This window comes from Oreochromis aureus, linkage group 16 (genome assembly GCF_013358895.1).
Source record: "Oreochromis aureus strain Israel breed Guangdong linkage group 16, ZZ_aureus, whole genome shotgun sequence".
In the NCBI taxonomy this organism is placed as follows: domain Eukaryota; kingdom Metazoa; phylum Chordata; class Actinopteri; order Cichliformes; family Cichlidae; genus Oreochromis; species Oreochromis aureus.
Genome location: NC_052957.1, coordinates 7,307,252 through 7,328,215, shown reverse-complemented (window position 1 = coordinate 7,328,215; position 20,964 = coordinate 7,307,252). Strand labels below are relative to the sequence as shown.

The 20,964-nt window shown below is 39.6% G+C and overlaps 1 protein-coding gene across 1 annotated transcript; it reads left to right on the top strand.

Moving 5' to 3' along the window:
• The first annotated feature begins 798 nt into the window (after window positions 1-798).
• On the top strand, window positions 799-20,964 carry pgap1 (post-GPI attachment to proteins inositol deacylase 1). Its single transcript, XM_031726084.2, has 26 exons — window positions 799-1,053; window positions 4,006-4,159; window positions 6,331-6,506; window positions 6,665-6,836; window positions 6,931-7,091; window positions 7,266-7,318; window positions 7,400-7,466; window positions 7,606-7,711; window positions 7,845-7,903; window positions 9,420-9,503; window positions 9,685-9,734; window positions 9,887-9,938; window positions 10,019-10,096; window positions 10,790-10,865; window positions 10,944-11,017; window positions 11,100-11,151; window positions 11,229-11,295; window positions 11,651-11,756; window positions 11,843-11,881; window positions 11,997-12,181; window positions 12,359-12,589; window positions 12,671-12,806; window positions 13,273-13,323; window positions 13,515-13,723; window positions 14,495-14,599; window positions 14,681-20,964. The coding sequence occupies exons 1-26, from the start codon at window positions 922-924 to the stop codon at window positions 14,817-14,819; spliced, it is 2,814 nt and encodes a 937-aa protein (XP_031581944.1). The 5' UTR covers window positions 799-921; the 3' UTR covers window positions 14,820-20,964.

Here is a 20,964-nt window from a genome sequence, read left to right as displayed (position 1 = left end):
GAGGCAAAAGTGCTAACCACTGCGCCACCACCTTGAGAAAAATATCACAGACACACATATGCTTATGTTTTTTCTTTAGAAAGAAATGTTGAATTTCACTTTGAATTAATCACTTTAAGAAGATATGAATTTGAGATTCATTTTGAGATAGATTTGTTGTGTTAAATCAAACACTCATTAAAGAAAAAGTTTTTTTGTTGTTGTTGTTTGTTTGTTTGTTTTTTGTCTTGAGATTATAAAATCAGATTTTCAAGGGGGAAAAGGGAATGGTATTGGTATTTCTGGAATGAAAAAGGAACCAAGCTTACACACCGAAAAACTGAAGATGCGTTTCCCCTGTGACAAAAAAATTAAACTCTAACTAAACTGAAATTAAACTATATCATTTTGATTATTTGGGTATATATTTTTAAAATAAATGTATTACTTTATTCTTCTTTTTCTCAAATTTATGGTTATGTATATTCAAGAATATCTTTTTTTTCTTTCTTTTAATTTTTTCCAGTTGGCAGCTGCCATGAATGCTGTATAATTTGCACTTTAAATAATTATTTTAGCTTTGAAATTGTCACAGATTGACTAATGTTTAATTGCTTGAAAATATATACATATGGTAATACCGTTAATAACACACAAGATGATAAAATTAGAAAAAGAAAAAAAACTTAGCAAAAGCTGCTAAGCTTAGCTGTTTCTTGCGTGGAACGTGTGACTCCCTATCTGCTCTCCCATTGGTCCATTTCATTTAGAGCTTTACTCCCATTGGCCGGCCGAGCTGCTACTCTCTGGGTGTGCGGTGTGTGGTTCCTGTTGTGAGCTTCAGCCGGTGTCTGACAGACTGGCTAGGAACGAACAGAAGGAAAATGGAATCGTGGAGTTCAGACAGCAGTGAAATTTAAAAGCCACACTCACGGTGGAAGCATGAAGCTCGCCGCGGTGGCTTTTTACGGTTTGGCCGCGGGGCTGCTGGCGGTCGGCCTGCGAGAGTTGCTGACAGGCTTCGAGGAGAACAGATGCAGTATGACCTATATGTTTGAATACCCGGAGTATCGGGTGAGTACTCAGCTAATTATCGCTCTCAGAGCATTCCAGAGACCCGCATATCAGCCATCAGTCAGGTATATTCGGTGTGCTGTTTAAGGCAGAGGCTGGTTGTGTGTCCCTAAGTGGCTTCTTATTTTTTTTTTAGCGCGAATGAGTGTTGGTTTATGACTGCCAGGTGTGTTCTAAGCTAGTTCCTGAAGGCTGCTAGCGTTACCTGAGCGAGAAAGTAACGTCAGGTGCGTGGCTACCCTATCGGTATGTGTGGTCGCTCTTTCAGTACACCTATGTCCTCCCTGACAGGTGTGTGAATGTTTGTTTGCTGAGGTTTGGGTTTAGGTTAGCCGGATTATTATCAATGCAGCTTGAATTAACTGCTGATGCTTGACCCCTCTCAGCAGGTCACCTGCAGATCAGCTTTGCACAATATCGGAAGTGGGTTAAATGCACACAGGTCCAAGCCTCGTGAAGGTAGCTGAAGTGGTCGCCTTCCTCTCCACTATATGCGCATTAATGGGTTCATCTGTCCAGAAGTGGGGCACAGCTGGAGGCCATGCGCCATGTGGGCATCATCCTGAGTTCACACAGTTCAGGAGTGTGTGTTCTGTTAGCGAGAACAAGGATTAATAGTCCCACTTTATGTAGATATGCTTAATGTGCACTATGGACAGAATATCGGGAACAGAGTTCTGGGCTATGCAGGGCGGAATTGTATGGAGGTCCAAGACTGCCAAAATTTAAAACAAAATCTTCAGAAAATAAATTGATATGATGTTAAAAGGAATAAAACAAATGCATCCATTTAAAGATGTGATATAAACTAAACAGATATTTCTATGTTAACTTGCTTCTTTATTTATTTAATTTTAAATTAAAAATAAACAAAACCTTATTTACCTTTATGTACCTTTCGGTTTAATTTTAGTGTTAAAGGATTAACAATTGAAATACTTGAAAGACAGAAACAAGAGTCCCGTCCAAGCCAGCATATGAACTAGCAAGTCATAAACTACACAGGTGTAATGCAAAGACCCAGATACCTGCCAACTAGGACTAATAAAATAGACACCAAAGCTACAGCACTTGCTCCAGCAGCAAAACGTGGTGGAGAAGTGCAGTTAAGTCACTAAAATTAGCAGAAGTGAGGCCTACCAGCCAGCTGTCAGCTACAGCTGTCTATACTGGCACACCGAACAGTCAAACTGGCCACGCCCTTAATGTTAAGGCTTCAAAAAATGAGAACAGTTGAGTTAAAAAATTTCACCCAGTACAGTTGTTGAAGGAAGAAATTATCTATTGACAAGCTGTAAACATCTTTATTTCTGCTTTAAAGGTGGACAATTTAACACTAGAGTCAATGGGGACACAATTAGAGCATCTAGTGGACATTAGAGGAACTGCATGTTGTAGTATTTTTGTGTTGGCTCAGTGTTTTTGCCACTTGGTTTTGACATATCTCACATATGCTTCCCAGATATATTATTAACTTCTTTTGAAAAATGATCTTATTTCAAAACTGTCTGTAAGGAGTTTTCTTTTAGACAGTCTCTTTGCTCTTATTTTGAAAGGTCAGCAGGTGTGTATATGTCTGAAAATAACTGCTACAATATCCCACCATGAGACATCACATGCACGGTTACTTTATTTAAAACATCAAAGTAAATGCTCCTGACTGACAGCTTTATTTTCAGCTCGCTAATCCCCCGACTTGAGGAGGCCATTTCTGTCATGAGCCGAGTGTCGATCAAACGGCAGGTGAAGAGGTGACACTTTGAAGGACATCGCCCTTGTTCATTTCATGAAACAGAAATTCATGAAGAAATGTAAAAAGATAACAAAACAGCTGAAATTTACTTCTGATTCCAGAATGACAATGTTAATGAGACATTGTTACCAAGTATTAACACAGTTTATAAGTCAGCTAATATAAAATGTATCTATTTACTTTCAATAAAATCCCCCTTTTGATAGCTAAGACATTTAGAAACGTCTCATTTAGACACAAAGCCCTCAAATTGATATCACATATGGCCATAAAATAAAATGCACTCAGGCGCATCCCCTTTGGTTTAATGATGTCATATCAATAAACCTCAATTTTTTAGACGGGCATTCAATCTAGTATTTCTTTGTCCCTAAAAATTTGGTTATTATAATGTTTTTACAGCTTGGATCAGAAGTCTTTGTCTTATAAAATTAAAGTGCCTCTATTGTCCCAATAAACAGGTTAGTTTTTAGGTTAGGGGGTCAATAAGTACATTTCAGTTGAAAAGGAAATATGGAAATAAACAGGTTTAAGAAAATGATAGATGACCGTAAATTGTTTTTAAATCATGCTACACCTTAAAAACATGTCAAATTTTAAATAGACAAGGTCGTAAATTCAAAGGTAAATGAATAAAGAAGCAGTCAGTAAGTTGTTTTCTTTCTTTGTTTTTATTAGTCATTTGAGGATTTTTAATTTTGACACTTTGGGTCTTCCATAAAAACCAAGTAAACTTATTTATTTCTTATGGTCGTTGGGCATTTCATCTGAGTGTCAAACTAAAATGAGAGTTAGTGTTTTGAAATACTGCAGCTTTCCAAATGACTCGTACGTGACAATCCCAGATTTTCCTTTTAAAATTTTCTAGGGAAAAAATTGACTTTTTAATAGTACTTATATAAAATTTCAACTCCTTACTGTCCATACTTCAGTTCAGTTCAACCATCCCACCTCCCCAACACAATTATTGCCTTAATGGTCAATACAAAAAGCTAGTGTTACAGAATATTTGTCACTTTCAAACATTAAGCTGTACTCATGCTCAGTGTTTGCATAGGTGCTTGGAGTAAATCAGCTGTAGATTACATGTAGGCTCAGCTGGAGTTGCTTTATAGCGAGCTCTTTGTGATGTAACTGTGACAGCAGACTAATGAGCTGTGTGAGTTTTTGCCTCCTAACCGCTCTCCGTGTGGTTTCAGCGTGTGGCGCTGCCTCGCCGTGTGGCCAGACTGTACCCGGCGTACGGGCTCTACCTGTACGGAGAGGGTGTCTACGCCCAGGAGACCCGAGCGCTCAAACTCACCGGCGCCCCCGTGCTTTTTCTGCCTGGAAATGCCGGAAGTTATAAACAAGGTAAGAGTGCAAAGCTAATAATGGTCCAGTGCTTACATTTAAGTTATCTTGAAGGAGTGGGGAAAAAAACTGAGAAGTTAAGTTTTGTGCTACAGCAAAGACAAAGGAGAAACAGAGGACATCAAGCTTTTGTTGAGTCATTTCTGGCTGAAACCCCCCCCCCCCTGAAATTTTTTGTTTTGGGATACTTGCTTTTTGCACATGAGGGGTTAAAATGTCCAAAGTTAGTGTTGTGTCTTGCGCTGTAAAACCGAGGGCTGTTTTCTTTTCCAACAAATGACATTCCTCGTTAAGAGACCAGGGAATCGCGTGGTCTAAAACTACCTCCTCCCATGTATTTATACTCTGACACAGGGGAAAAAACTGCAAAACCAAAAGTTGGTATGATGTGGGACAGTCTCTCTCTGCTCAGCCAGTTGTCATCAAGAGTAGCTCACAGCCCCCAACTCACTAAGAGGAGCATCACATAAAAACTTTTAAAAGCATAAATTTAACCTGAATAGAAAACTGGTGGGAGGTTTTGTAAAGGTGTAATAGCATAAAAAACTGTTTCAGACCACCGCTGTATGATCTGTTTCCATACTGTTGTGAATATGGATTGTCAGACAGCTGCTCCTCCCTGAGCCTGCTGGAGGTTTCTTCCTGTTAAAAAGCAGTTTTTCTTTCCCACTGTTGCCATTTGGTTGCTCAAAGGGGTTTCTTTGGGTGTTTCACTCATTCATTCAGTAGTGTCTTTATCTTCCAATATAAACCATCTTGAGGCAACTGCTTTTGTGATTTGATGCTATATAAATAAAACTGAATTGAATTGGATGGTGTGTTTGTTTGTTTGTTTTTACTAGGAGGTTTTTATTTTGTTTTTGTAGTCGTATAAAATGAGCAAATATATTTATGAAGAAAAAAAGAATTCAGAGATGGATTTTAAAACAAATCTCTGAACATTTTCTTGTAACAAAGCTCTCACAAAAAATAGTTGCTGAAGGTCTCACCTTCACTCGAGGACTGGATTCATATAGTCCACAACATTTATGTGGTGTAGAAACTGACATTTAATTGAAGACAGGAAAAGGAAAAGTGTTGGGAATTCTGGGGTGATTATGTATCATCGTTTAAAGCAAGCAATAAATTAAGTTGGTCAACAATAACTTGTGATGCTTCCACCCCCAAGTTACTAAGTCATGTCAGTATTAACTTATGTACTTTCTTAATTAGGTTGATGGGTCTTGAAGCCGGTTTGCAGTGTTGTGGTATACCATGTACATCCCTGGTTTCGAATAAAAACTCATAATTTGGAACACAAGCATTCAGTTTTTTAACTTTAAGTAGATGCTCAAAGGTTTTTGCATTATCGTGTAGATCAGAATACCTCAGTGTGTTTTTGTAATCTATTCATCATGAAAAACTGGTTTAAGCACGTTTTCCCAGTTTGGTCTGTTTTTTTTGCTTTGTCGTTATTATGGCATTTTAAACGCATCACCGAGCCTCACTGCTGTACTTCTCTCAGTATCATGAACTCACTCACTGTAGTTTAATCAGAAATAAACCTGTGAGTGGAAATAGTCCTCAGCACATGTGCTGTTTACTCTTGCTAAGTAGAATTTGCTCAAACCTGCAATGCTAAGCCAATAAATAAAATGCAGTTTGTAGGTGAATATACTTTTTAATGGTTTAAGAATAAATGTGCATCGCATTTTATAATATAATTTATTGTATATTAGATTTTTAATTCTGGGGGAATTCTTGGAGAATTCTAACCTGGAATCTTCTGGTAATTTCAATATTCCTTCTAACTAATAACTCTTATTGATGCAACTTCTTTCTGAGATGATGGTGGCCATCCGTTCTTTGCACCAGCTGTGTGTAGGAGGGGAACGCCCCCGCTTTTATTCCTGTGAATACAAACAGATTTTGCTGTTACTCTGGTGGATTTTTGCTGCCCTGCGTGCAGTATTCCTCAACATTTCTTCTCCTGCTTCCATTTTCTGGCTTCCATGATCACTTTTATCAATAATCCAAAGTCTGAAAAAATAAAATTATAAATAACTAGCAGAGATTTATCTAATCAGATGACGCTGGATAGCTAACAAGTAGTACTGACCCAACAGCTGCACCACATCATTCAGTTTAATGCACACTGATTTAACACCATCTGTGTTCTTCTGTTGTTGAAGCTCGATCTCTGGGCTCAGTCGCTTTGAGGAAGGCTGAAACCATGGAGGGAGGTCTCCACTTCAACGTGTTCACTGTGGACTTCAATGAGGAGCTGGTGGCGCTTTACGGCGGCAGTTTGCTCAGGCAGACACATTTCCTGCATGAGAGCATCAAGGCCATCCTGAGGCTGTACAAGGTTAGGCCTTGAATATCAGACTGGGTTACTTCAAGTGACAGGGAGAGAGAGATTATAACCAGTCTTCACCTAATGTCAAATTTAAATGAAAGGGAAACTAAGTTAAACTCTCCACACGCCAGAAGACTTGAATATTTTGCTGGTTTTTATCTCTTCAGCACCTGAAGACCCCACCTCAGAGCGTCGTGCTCGTCGGTCACTCCATGGGAGGAGTGGTGGCCCGGGCACTGTTCACTTTGCCTCGTTTCAACACTAACCTGGTCAGCCTCATCATCACCCAGGCCTCCCCTCACCTGGCTCCAGTGCTGGCCCTGGACCCATACCTGCTCGGTAAGAGTCGGTCAAACCTGCTCAGTTCGACTCGTTTATGTAGCGTAAACAGATGTCTACATTTCTTTTCTCTGCTTGGTTGCTGTGTGTGCAGATTTCTACTCTGCAGTCAGACAGAAGTGGGTTAACCAGGCAAACAAGCTCAGGAATGTCACAGTTTTGTCTGTCGGGGGTGGTTATCGTGACTACCAGGTCCGCTCCGGCCTCACTTCCCTGCCGTGTCCTCCAGGAGACCCGAACAAGCTGTCACTGGTGGTACGGTTTGCTCCTGAATAAAGTTTCAATTCAGTCCTTTTTCTCTGGTTCCTTTTGGTATTGTTCTCACTTTGGGACTATTTGAAGGAAAAGTTTTCATTTTGTGTTGTTTTTAACTGCTGTTTTGCAAAATGTACTTTTATATTTCAAGTTTTTTGTCTTGTTTTTACCAAGGTAACGGCAGTTCCCAGGACGTGGGTGTCTACTGATCATCTGTCCATTGTCTGGTAAAGGACTTTTTCCTTTTTTTTGGAGCCATATTTAAATATTACTAAAGTTATTTATGTTTGTGTGTCTTTGTTTTTCAGGTGCAAGGAGCTTGTTCTCGCCACTGTCAGAACGTTCTTTGATCTCATCGATCCTGAAACCAGACAGGTGTGAACAGCAACAACATGTGTTTTCCCTCTGAGGAGACATGAAAGACAAACCTCCATCAGAGAGAGTTGGGAGATGGGAATATTTAAAGGAAATTAATAAATCTGACAACCTAACTTAATCAGTTTATTCTTAACAGTTCACAGAAAACTCTGAGAAGAAGTTAGCTGTGCTGAACCATCATTTCATTAAACACCCTGTGAGGTTGCCCGGAGAAACTCAAGACACGCCAGTCTCCATCTCAGGTCTCCATCTCTTCTTTATGGTTCATGGCGACAGTACAGTACACTTGCATCCAAAGTTTCACTGTACCTCACTGTGCACCAATGATGAATCACTAAGATCGGTGTCCTGTTGTTTGTTTGTTTTCTTTTCCAGATCTTCCTGATGCATGGAGTGAAGTTAACACACTTCGTCTGGCTTACAGCACACCAAAGGTACAATAGAGCCTCACCCATCTGGAGTGATATCTAATCCATAGACTGTATGAAAAAGATGGACATAGCTTACTGCACTTGAAACGAGTGCAGTAGTGCTTAAAGGCCACGAGGGGGCGGGTCCTCCTGTTTCACAAAGAATTCTGATTGTATAGAAATGATAATAGTCAGTAATCACGTTCCTGATTCATTGTTTGTGATTACAAGCAGTGTTGGTCAAGTTACTTGAAAAAAGTAATCAGTAACTAATTACTGATTACTTCCCCAAAAAAGTAATCCCATTACTGATTACTTATTTTCAAAAGTAATTAATTACCTAGTTACTTAGTTACTTTTTAAAAACACGATTTACAACCTGAATAGGTGATAAAGCGATAGATCTTTCAGCCCAATTCTACTTTTTCTGCATAATCCATCATACAAAATGTAATCAAATGGAAAAGTCTCTTAAAACTTGGTTTTATTAGTTTTAATCTTTTAACTTTATGCATCAAGCAAAAATTAAATTATATGCAACATTCTCTGACTGGAAGAAATTTGTTTAACATTTAAACCTATTTTCTGCACATTCCAGCACATAAAATAAAATATTTTTCTGTTTTTACACTCAGTCTTTCAAATAAATGCAAGTGAAACACAGCAGAAAATAAATAAAATCAAAGACCCAGCGGTCCTGTTGCTCTATTTTCACCTGTATTAGCAGGCGGATGTTTGCCCTGGTGCAGGTGTGCCGCAGCGGTCAGTGGAAGAATCTACGAGTTTCTCTGTGAATTTCTAATTCCGTGGTAGCGCACTCGGCACTTGCTCGGAAGTTAAGGGGTTTTTTTTCGCTGTAAAAACAAGTTTTCTTCCCACGCAGTGAACAGCAGACGCTAATGTTTTTGACACTTTTTACGGAATCAGACTCAAAGTAAGGTCAGTACTTCCACGCTTTAAACGCTGCATGCTCATACTCTCTCCCGCACTCGATATATCATCCATTGTTGATCTGCACACAGCTGTTGTCACGAACGTTGCACTCGCTTACGTCACTGTCATGAGACATTCTGCAAAAAAATCACGGTTTTAGTAACGCAGTAACGCAGCGTGCTTACGGGAAAGTAACAGTAATCTAATTACTGTTTTTGCAATGGTAATCCCTTACTTTACTTGTTACTTGAAAAAAGTAATCGGATTACAGTAACGCGTTCGCGTTACTGCCCATCTCTGATTACAAGTGCTAGTTAAGTATTATCGATTATAACACAATGTTCATTTTATCAATTATCGTCTCATTAAAAATAAATAAAAATAAGATAATAAATCAGGCTGTGCTTTACGGTGTGACTACACTGTGCTTGAAGAGTATCTGCTGTGTGAGTGTGTAGCGTCCCATAAACAATGGCTCAGTTAAAGCCACGTGTCGCATCCGCTCGAGGCTTCAAAACAGGATTATTGATTATTTCACTAATTATTCTGACAAAACAAACAAAGTGATTACAGTAATCCTAAGTGTTTTTGCTCTCTGTTTGTACAGGAAGGACAACCCAAGTTCTTCCTGTTTGCCCTGTCGAGTCGCAGGAAAGCCTACAGCCATTTCTACTGCCGGAGCAACAACCTGGTGAGTTTTCAGCACGGCTGTGTTCACGTTATTACCTTTTGTTTTTGAGCTGTAAGAGCTTGATCATATTAACATGTGTAAGAGTTAAGGCTAAATGCTTCATATTTAGTGCAGGAGAACCAAGAATTTCTTTTCAAATTTTAAACCAAGTGAAAAGAGATTCTGATTTATCGTCCAACAGGAGATGACCAGCTGGGTGTACGGCTGTTTGCAAAAGAATGGCTCATCATGGTAAGAATATCATTAATGTCAAGCTTTTCCCACCACCTTTATTCTCAATAAGCATCTTTAATATTTTTCTCCAACGTGATAAATCTGATGGAGTTTGTGGATGTGTTACACAATTATTTATTTCTGTTTCTTTTATGTCCCTTTTCCTCCAGTGTGTATGCAGTGGATCTGTCTAAGGGAACTGAGCTTTTGCCTCCCTACAAGGTAACTATCGTCTAAAAGAGACTCCATCCAGTTCAGTCTTTGTCCCATCAGCCATCCTAACAGTCTGTCTTCCTCCTCAGGTCCTGACTCTGAGGCTCAGTGACTTGTCGTCTTTTACTCATCTGTTTGTCTCAGCCTCAAACCTCAATGGCAAACAGGTACTTCAAACTAAACAATGACTCAGTACTTTCAGATTAACCTGCAGTAAAAATGTTCTGGTTCGTTTACCATTGTTTTACTTCTACTTCCATAACCTATATTTGAAATGAGGAGACCAGTGTTGGCTTGTTTTATTTAAACTTGAACCTGCAGATCATCTTTCTGGCTGTAGATTTTGTACACAGCTTTCCTAAGAATAGCTGAGTTTAGTCATGAGTGTTTGTGGTCAGTGTGCACAAGTCCACAGTGGCATCAAAGGATTTAAAGTTTTTTCTGATCTATAAAAGGCTGAAGCTGTTTTCACTCCTTTTACCCTTTTAAACCTAACAGAGGTGAAAATAAAATGGTTCACAAATTCTGCTCAGACTAGCTTTAACCTCCTAGTTCCATAGTGTAAAGTCTATGTGATGTCCAGTTTAGCCCGCAGATGTTATTGTGCTGTAAATTTACTGTGAGCAAATGGATATGATGTGTGCTGCGTCCTGCTCGCTCAACTTGGGCAAGGCTCTCTCAACTAAACCAAAAGCAGTGATGGAGGTGGTCCAGTTGTATGTTACATGCTGATTCTGACCTGATCTGTGATCAGCCTGAGACTACCCAACATCAGAGACCAGAAGAGGAAGAAGCCAAACAAACAAACCCCCTTTTTTTTAAAGAGCTTGTTAAGGTTTGTGTGTCTGTATGTTCTGCAGTTCACAGTGGAGTGTGAGTGGCAAAGAGAAGAATCTCAGACTCTGTCTGTCGCAGTGCCGCATGTCCTGTCCTTCGGTGAGTAATCTAGTAAAACCAATTCACCAACAAACAAAAAAAAGGGTTCTTTTCAGTAATTGTTATTTGGGTTTTTAGGTTTGACCTCGAGTGATGTTACCATTAACTCCTCTGGACTTCTTCACACCATCGAGCTCCAACACTTTCACCAGGTAGCTTTCACTGTGTCCTCAGGTTCTAGTCAGGATCAGCTTCCCTGTTTCGGCTAAATTTAAAACTCCTCTGTGTCTCCAGGTCTATCAGGCTTTCAGAATTAATGTTGCAAGCCAATGCAAAGTACAGAAAGGTGAGTGTGTTGTTGGATAAAGAGGCTCATGTGCTCATGCTGTAATGTAATACTGGTGACTGACTGTGTGTCTGCAGACAGATTGCCGAGCGTGTACAGGATAAAAGTGCCATGGTTTCGAGAGGATTCTTTAACCACAGTCAGGTGAGTTACTGAAGTTATTCTTAGAGACTATGTTTAAGTAACCATGGTGAGCCAAATGCTTTTATTTTCCCTCTACATTTTGGCCCGTCTGATGTCAGTAAGATCGAATTTCCCACTGGGGTCCTGCCGGAGCGCAGAAGCCTGACCCACCTGCAGTTTCAACCTTCTGTTTGGGAGGGGCAGCCAATCAAAATAAAGTTTACTTAAAGAGGAGGTTTTACATCTGCTTGTTAGAGACAGAGGATGAGCTGAGGGGCTTGACTTAGACTAGTATCAGTAAAACAAGAACTATTTTTGACCTATGATGAGTAGCTTTTCTTTTAATCTGTCATGATTGATGTGATCTGTCTGCCAGCGTGCCATCAGTGACGGAGATCTCAGGGATGCTCCACACAAGTCGTCCAGACAACACCTCAGGTGCACTCCTGCAGCTCCACACTGCCCCCAACTGCCAGTATAAGGTACTACCTTGCAGCTACCAGAAAGAAGGTCAAGTCTTCTTCACATTTGTTGTGACAAACTGTTAAATATTTACCCTGTGACTTAGGTCTCCATAAGAACTTCATTACCCAGGGTGCTTGGACAGGTAGGAATTGTCTTGTTTTATTTATTCCGGTGAAATTAGGGGCATCGTGGCATTTGAATAAATCTTTCATCTTTAATTACCAACTTGATTCACGCTGTGGCATCTTATCTGACAGATACTGAGGTTCTGTGGTCACATGGTACCAGTGTACACAGCTGTAACCCTCCTTCTGACCTGTGGGGGGCAGGTGTCCTCCATCCTGAAGTCAAGGCGAGCTGCAGACATGAGTCAGATGGTGGGCAAAGGCCTGCAGCCCCACAAAGTCAACCTGCCTGTGTATATTCTGCACATCGCACTCAGGTAAGCTTAATGAGTCTAATATGAAGCTGAGTGGGAATGCTGTTTTTTTTTCTTTTCTGGCCTCATGAAAAACTGACTGTGGTTAAAACCGCCTCAGCCTCCTGCTTTAATTTAAGATACATTTTCATACAACAGTCAAACCCCTCAGGATGGTTTTCCCTTCTGTCCCCCCCACAGCTGTAGCTGCTTTCAGGAGGTCTGGTCCATGCTTTTCCTCCCCTCTATGGACACACTCCCTCCAACCTTCCCTGATGCGACATTTCATGAAGAGGAGGCACCAGGTGAAGAATGGGTTCACCTCCTCTCCCCTCTGCTGTATATTTTTGGGGCAGCTGTGGCGTACTGGGGCAGCACTCTGCTCAGACTCGTTATCCGGCTGATCTCGTTGGTCTTGGCTCCATTGCACAGGTACCGAGGTTCATTCAAACATTTGAAACTGTGGCTGATTGTCTGTTTCTTCGCTTGAGTTTTAATTCTTTTCATCTGCAGGCCGTCTGTCTCCAGAGACTGTGGCACCCTGCGGTTGCGAACCCAGCTCCTCATCACGCTGTCTCTGACTGTTATGGGCGGGACTTCCTGTGGGGCGTTGTCGATATTTGCCTCCTTCCTGTTCCACCTTTATAGGGTGAATATTGATTTAATGAAATTATTTATAATTCTGCTGTCCAGAGCTGCTTAGCAGGTAACACTTCCTGCAATTCAGATTGTAATGAAGGAAAATAAAGCCTTAAAATATCTCATATTTACCATAAATTCACTTTAAATTTGATTATGTGTTTAAGACTAGCAGATAAAAACAGTCCTAGGCAGGTAAATTTTGTGAATCAGGTTTTAAAGCTTTTGGGTTTTTCATGAGACTTTCTCAGGAGTATTCAGTTCATCTTTGTCTTGGCCAAACACCAAAGCAAACAGATTTTCTAGTGTATATTTTATGTTCTTAAATAGATATTTAAAAACCATGAATTGTATTAATTTATTTATTTTTGAAGTGGTGCAGAAGCCATGGGTGTAGCATGGACTGGCTCTGTGGAAACAAACTCTGTTTTGAAGTTTCAGCTGAGCTGCTGTTTGTGTTTGTTTGTTGCTCTCAGGTTCTGAGGCTGCAGATGACAGAAAGATCTTTGAGACACATGTTGAATCTGGTAAGATGTTCAGGTTTAACTAACATTTATTTTGTAAGATTTTCATTTTTCTTTCATATCAGGCTGTAACCGTACTTAATTTTGCTGCAGCGATTGAGTGAGTGAGTGAGTGAGTGACTTATTTAAATACATTTTGCCAAACTGTTATAAACCGAGCTTTGTCTGATTCATCTCCTCTGGTGTCTTTCCAGGCTCCCCGGAAGCACAAAGAAGCTGAGAATGGCATCGATCCCGAATGCTTGAGCAAGTCTAAAGAAATCAGCGGCGCCCCCTTGCTGTCGGAGTGCGCCCTGCAGGAGGTGAGGGATGACCTGCAGCTCCACCTCTGCCTGTCAGCGCTTTTCACGCTGCCCGTCATGCTCAGCGGTCCCTCGCTCATCCACTGGATCCGTAACCTGAGGTATGTGAGAGAAAGATGCTGCTCTGCACATCAGCGTTAATTTCTCTGAACCTCACAGTTGATAAAAAGATCCTAACCATGCAGTATGTTTGTTTTAACGCACATGTGCAGTAGCAGAATGACTACAGCAGTCTCCAGTAGAGTGTCTGATTTACAAAGGAAGTCTACCCGAAGTTCGCCCATGATCACACAGCTGCTGCTCTGGCTTCAAGCAGACAGCTGAGGGAGCAAACTGTTATGACTCAGTGTGTGCGGAAGAGGCCGAGAGATAAATAGGACTGCATAAATCATTTTTTATTATTACGCTTGACAAAATACAAAGTGTTCAGTCGAGTGAAGGACTTTACCAAGCTGCCTGTCTCTGAAATAACAGAAACAGTTTAGTTTTTTAGTAAATAAGCCTGAAGTTATTATTTTTTATATATAAAGTGGCACATTTTATGCTTGCAGCTCCACTACTGTACCCTAAACTAGCTTCCTTGCACACAGAGAAGCATTTGACGGGTAAATGTGTGTATGAGAATCACGGAGGCGAAGCTCAGGGCAGAAATCGTCACATCGTTTGGATTTTCCCTGTAAATTCACTTAAATTACCATTTATTATATTAAAAATAATGCAGAGTGCACCTACTTGGTTATTTGCATTAAATACCTAAATGTCTAGACTTTATAAAAATATGGGAACTGTATGGTTAAATAAACACAGAGGTACAGAGTGTGATCATTAGGATAAGGAGTTCCATATTAACGCTCTCTGTTAAACCTGTGCAGGTATTCCACCCAGCTGAATCCCGACCCTTGCTGGCCATACATCGTGCCTCTAATTTTTGTCTACATGCTGCTTATTAACTGCAACACTTTAAAGCTCAGCAACAGGTAGGAGCACACCTGCCCAGCACACACATTCCCAGTGAGGTCCTTCATGCTAACAGGTAACTTGTTCTTCATGTTTTTCAGTAAACTGCTGCCTCTGACCTCCTGCCTCCCTCTCCCCTTGGCCATCATCATGGTGACTTTCTCTCCTCTTCACCTCTACAGAATCACCTACTTCCTGTTGGCGTCACTCGTCCCACTGGCCTTGTGCTGTCTCCTCTGACAGCACCGGGCTGGTTTCAGTCTCCATCTCCACCATAACATGCCTCTTCTTAAGTCGCAGCCTGACTCTCTGAGGCTGGTTGAGGACTTTCTGTACCGGGCTGCTATGGAGCGGAGCCATAGACATACATAGCCTGGTTAACTTCCTGCTCACTGTTAGCACTAAAGGCTCCGTGGTGATTACACAGGGCGTTTTAAAAAGAGAGGGTGTAATGGCCTCGGAGCATTTGGTGCAAAGATGGCTCTGTTGGATTGTCCTGAAACCATGTTTGCCTTACTCTGTATATCTATAGCTCTGCCTTCAGGGAGCGCCAGCTCCACAACCAGTGAAGCTTCTGATATGAGAGACTGTGGACAGGGTGTTACTGTTATAACATGATGTTGTTTCTGGTGTCAACAGTGGCGTTGTTCACTGTGGTCACTGTGCTGTAAACTCCTACACTGCCTACTGCTTAGCAACGACTTACAGCTCTAACTGTTACCTGCTCACTTTCGTAGTACAGCCTCTAAACCAGAGGCAGAGTATTACATTTATTCCGTTAGAGAAATCCAAAGCAGGCGTGTTCTCACTTATTTGATGCACAATATTGACGGTGGCTGCAAAATGAAGGGTTGCACTGAGGAAGGCTTGTGTACACGTGCAGGTTTGGGGGCATCTTGTTATCCAGAGAAAGTCTGAATCTCCATGATCTCTACTACAGCCGATCAATAAGAGACATTCTACTTCCTGTTTGTCTGATTTTAAAAAGTTTAGCTGCAATTCAGGGAGGGGTACAGCAGGGGGAGCTCATGAGGTAGGAGTGAAAGAAACTAAACAAACTAAAAGAATTTTCACTGGATTTTCAAAAATATGGAGGATCGAAACTGCTAAAATAATAAATGTGTAAATCTGTAACTGAATTAAAATTATATTAAATGCCTAAAGCGAATATAACGCACATACACACTAATTAATTTATAACAAAGTAAATTGAAATTTCTATTTTAATTTCCCATATCTTACTTTTTCCAATTCGCTGATGGGGTGTTGCTGTCACACCACGGGGCAAGCGGGCAATGTGGACACCCAAGTTTGTGGGTACGACATATGATACTGAAATCGATGCCATAGATTCACCTACTGAAAATCTCGGACAAGTTTGAATCTCAGTGAGCTCGAACTCGAGGTCAGAAGTCAACTGATCTACATATCAACTGGGCATTCATTTTTATATTCTGCTTTAATTTTGGCAGTTTCAGTCCTCTGTAGAACAAATTTATCCCTGCAGGAGTCAGATTGTTTAGGGGTTTGGTTTTTTTTGCTTTTTAAAAAAATAATATTACATGACATTTTGAGAAGGAAGTGAGCACTTTAAAGGCATCGCTGTAAAACGTGTTCAGAAATCTCTATATGCCAAACTGGCTGTGATCCCATTGACGGGTTAAAAGTAAGTTAGACCAAAATACCAAGGTGTTTGAGAGACGAATGCTAAGCAGAAAAAAATTAGCATTTTAAGGTGGAGCAAATCATAAATATTTCATTATGCGCATACAATCACATGTTCATTCTATATCAGGTGTGGTTGTTGGTGTTTTGAGGCAGTGTGTTGTTTCTGTGTACGTTCTCTGTGATATCTGGGCCTTAAATCCTGGGATTGGAAGAAGAATTTGCTTTTTGCTGGTGTTGTGTTGGGTTTAGTATTTATCTTATGTTTGAGTGTTGGTTGAAGTTTGTTTTCATTTCATATTTGAAACGTTAAAAAAAGATAACATGAAAGAACTTTTGTGGATTTGGATTTTAACAATTTAACAACGAGAGGATAGAGCGGTTTTGTGTTTTGCACTGTCAGCGGAAAAAAAATCAAATCAACCCCACGTTATTTATCTTGGCACCTCCTGACTTCCATATTTTTTTTCATTTTAGAACAAACCCTTCAGCTTCCTGCTGAGGATGTAAATATTCTAAAACTGCTCACAAAAGTTTATTATCATTAATGTTGGTGTGAACCAGATGTAAATGGTGCATTGATTTGGGACTATTTTCAGTTGCGGATTATTACATATTTAATGCCCTAGTTACTTCCTCCATCAGCTGCACAGAGTGTGAAGTAGAATACAATGGATACGGGTTGAAAATATGAATGAAGTGAGACCTTTTACAGGAAATATGACAGAAATAAGATTTTTGTTTTAATGAGGAGTTTCTCAAGAGAGAGCGTCTGATATGTTGAAGCTTTTGAATGGTAAGAGTCATAGAGAAAAATTCTGTTGCCACAATTACTTCAAACTGTTATCATTGCTGAAAACAGTTTTCTGTGTGTGTGTGTGTGTGTGTGTGTGTGTGTGTGTGTTTGAGTGATGTTATAACATGTAGGCCTGACTTTTTGTTGCCTTTTTGTTCAATTTTTGTTGCCAAATTTACATTTTTAAGCCAGTTTCACTCACACTCGTTGGACCTTAAATCAGTTTAATCAGTTAAAATGTTTTTTGTGTGATAAATATGTGGGTGTTGTGCTCTAAGATTACTTAACAAAAAAAGGGAAACATGTTGTCAAACATTATTTTGGCTGCTGGCCAAAACATATTCAAGTTCGAAATGGGGTAATGTGTCTAAAATTGGGTGTAATTCCTCAATAGCTTGGAGATTACTTTTATTCAGCCCCTCGAAAATAAAGCAGAGAGAGTCTACTTTAAGCCTGTAGTCACTATGTCACTCTAACTTGAATATGTTTTATTCAGTAACTAAAATAAATCAACTTCAAGCATATAAGAAGGTAGCTCTGAGATTTCAGTTTTGTATTTCATGTCATGCCTTTCTCTGTGGAAAATTATGAAGGACCAAAAATGCTGAAATAATAAATTCATAAACAAATAAGATAACAAATAAGTTATAAAATGCATTAAAAGTAATACATAAAAATTAACGTAAGTATTACTTAATTTATGGCACATTTTATAACATTGATTTTTTTTTTCATTTTATTTTTAACTTGTGATTTAATCTTCCATTGTTATTAGTTTGTAGTTAAGTTGTGTGTTTGGAGGCAAAAAGGAAAATTATCTGAATGACAGCACATTTTTGTGAAGAAAAAATCAGCTTAAGCTATATAAAAATGAAATGAAGAAACAAATTTGTGGAGATAAACGGAAGGAAAAAATTTAATGGAAATAAATAAATACTATGTAATTATGGGAAACAATACGGTGACAAAATGTCACTTGTTTTTCATTAACTGGGTTGTACAACTTTTTACTTTACTTTTTATCATTTATAATTTGATCTTTATTCATTTCCTTGTTGTACATGAATTTTGACAGCTTCAGTCCTCCATACTAACAGTGTCTTATTTTATTTCTGTCTTACGTCCTGCTGCTGCTGCTGTGCCTTTTTGCTTTCTTGTGTAAGCAGCAGTTTGTGTTCAGATCTCAGCAGCTTTGTGCTGGCTGAAAGCCTACATTGAATGTAAAGCATTTTTCACTCCTTTGTGTCCACTCGCAAAGCTCCACTGTTTTCTTTACATTTTATTTAAAGTGTGGGACTCTGTAGTAACTAAATACTAAAGATTTAGGGACCAATCGAGCTCACAGTCAGAAGTCAACACGCTCTGCAGAAACCGCTGTACCCAATGTGAATGTACCTGCACTGAATGTCTCTGTGTGTGTTTGAGTTTATACAGTGATGTAAGTGTTCAGCTTTTCTCTGCACTTGTGCGTTTTTGGTATAGTTTTAGTGCTTTGAGATGCACGTTGTCTGCCTCGCTGTGAATCGGTGGCAAACACAACTTTGTAGAACAAATTAGTAGCGATGAGAGTTATGTTTTCTATAAATAGACTTGTGACTTGTATCGGTGTTCACTGTGATCACGTCCTTCCACATGCACTCTCGCGCCGAGTAATCCACACACGGACAACTGCTGTTCTGGGGACATTTTGGTATTTAAAATTTGGTGGGTTTTGTGTTTTTTAAAAATGTGATGAAGCTCTTGGAATACATTCAAAATAAAGTTAAAACATTTGGATTGAAATAAAGCAGGAAATCAAATTCTCATTTTATTTTATTCTATTTTGAAATTCTGTCATTTGAAACCAGTATGCCAAACTGATGCATTCTCTTTGTAGAGCATCTGTCACATATATGAATATGCAGCATGGCTTCAGTTCAGGTAAAAGGACCTTTGCAGAGAAGGACACGTTATTCCTCCAAATCCCTCTGTGGAAGCCTCCAGAAAAAAAACTCTATTTGTGTAAATTGCATAAAATAGGCGCAAGAACTGCTGCCACGATGTCTCCTATCATAGCCAAATCGGCAGTTAAAGTGGACCTTTTCTTATTTCCAACTTCATATTTTTTATTCTTAGACTCCTCTTTAGCAGCTTTGCATGATTTACAGTTCAAAATAATTCTTCCTTATCTTATACTGGGCCTGTTTTAACTCCTCTCCCTTTAAGGCCCTCATTAGCAACAGATTTGAAAAAGCAGGTAGGCGGTTCTTCTGTGTCCCCAAATTTAGGATATCCCCTCTTTATGATGTCATACAGCTGCAGACTTGAAAAAAACTGTTTATAACAGTTTATAACATCCTAAATGTCAACCTGTTCAAAGCATTGACTGTTTTCTACAGTCAATGGTTCAAAGTGATTTATTTTTTTATTTATTTATTTTTTTAGGCATGCAAATTTGTGTGAACGACTAAAAATATGAGCTGTTGTTTTTTGTTTTGTTTTTTTCTCATCCAGCTACTGACACATTTCTTTCATATTTAACTGGATTACTTTCTTCCGGGGTTCCAGTCAGCAGCTTGACCTCTCCTCTTCCTCTTATCTGCTTTTTCCTAATTGCATTACACTCAGTAATCTTCCAGCTTCTCCTGCTTTCTGAGCATCATTTATTTTAATGTTTGGTAAGTCTGGTAGCTGCTTACAGGAGCTCGTGCCTGCTGATTGTTGTAAACGGTTCATGAACTTTTGAAAATGGCATCACCCGATCCTTTCATTAGGACTCTAAAGATGCTCATTGAGGTTTGAAGCATTAGTAAAAGTTAAATAGAGGTCAAGTCGTTTGCAAGGTGTAGTTTTCATTGTCCAGAAAGATTTGTTATAATTTCAGTTTCAGAGATCAGTTTGTCTTCTTGCTGAACTGAACCACAGTAAGAGAAGTTTTCACCAGACTTCTGCATCCCACTGCATCTTTCTTTCTTTTTTTTAATGAGCTTGCTTCTCTGGCTCCCAAGGTGACACTCACTCTGATTGATCTCTGGAAACATCCTTTGTGCAGCTGCCAAAACTCGAGCTGCTTTTACCCCTAAAAACAGACAAGAGGCTTCAAGATGTCGCAGTAATTTAAAGTCAGTCAATTTAAAATCAGCCATTTCACTGGTACTTACTGTAAATTCAAGTGTTTAAAGTTATCAGCATTTGCAGAAACTTTGATTTTATCTGTATTGTGCTGAAGAGATATGAAGTGAAGCTGAACTGTGGCCTGGCTGTACTTTCATGTATGTACCAAAAGATGGAGCAGCGAGTTAGTGTAACCTTGCATTTAATCAATAAAATGCACATTCCTATTTACAGTGGCAGCCAAGGAAAAGGCTGGTAAACTGCTGCCCCCTGGTGGTGAAAGTTTTAGTCGTATTTCCCAGAACAAAGACAAAAACCTTTAAATGACACATCCTTGATCTCCTTTTGCTGACGTGTGTGAAGTGACAGCCAAAGTAACAATATCAGAGACAGCTGATTGTTTTTATTCATAATCATCTTCTGTACAAACTCGTGATGTTTAACAGTGTTTACCTGGTGATATGAAATGTTCTTACTGCAGTCTATAAGTGCTTTACAGTTCAGTGGTTCCACTTATCTTGCTTCTGCCTACAGTGACTTTAATACCTGTAACCTCCTGCTAGCTGGTCCTCGTTGTGCAGAACTAGTTAGTCCTCTAACACGTGCTCATATATCAGGCAGTTGGAAACGTCTTGTTTTGTTTATTCACGTTTTCTGAAGAGGCTCTGGCGTGGACGAGTATTTAATCCTCAGGTTTCTGTGTCGGTGTGTCAAAATCAGTCGCTTTGATGTTTTTATATCTCTCACATTTTTATCTGACGTGACTGTAAATGAACAAACTGTGCAATTTTTTTTGGCACTGTTGTTGTTGGAATAAAACCGTGAAAATGA

What these genes read in the sequence shown, in the direction of transcription:
- pgap1 (XM_031726084.2), top strand. Translation starts at nt 922, where the DNA reads ATGAAGCTCGCCGCGGTGGCTTTTTACGGTTTGGCCGCGGGGCTGCTG. An exon ending in CACGCCAGTCTCCATCTCAG is followed by an intron (nt 7,712 to 7,844) that starts GTCTCCATCTCT and finishes TTTCTTTTCCAG; the next exon opens with ATCTTCCTGATGCATGGAGT. An exon ending in ACTTTAAAGCTCAGCAACAG is followed by an intron (nt 14,600 to 14,680) that starts GTAGGAGCACAC and finishes CATGTTTTTCAG; the next exon opens with TAAACTGCTGCCTCTGACCT.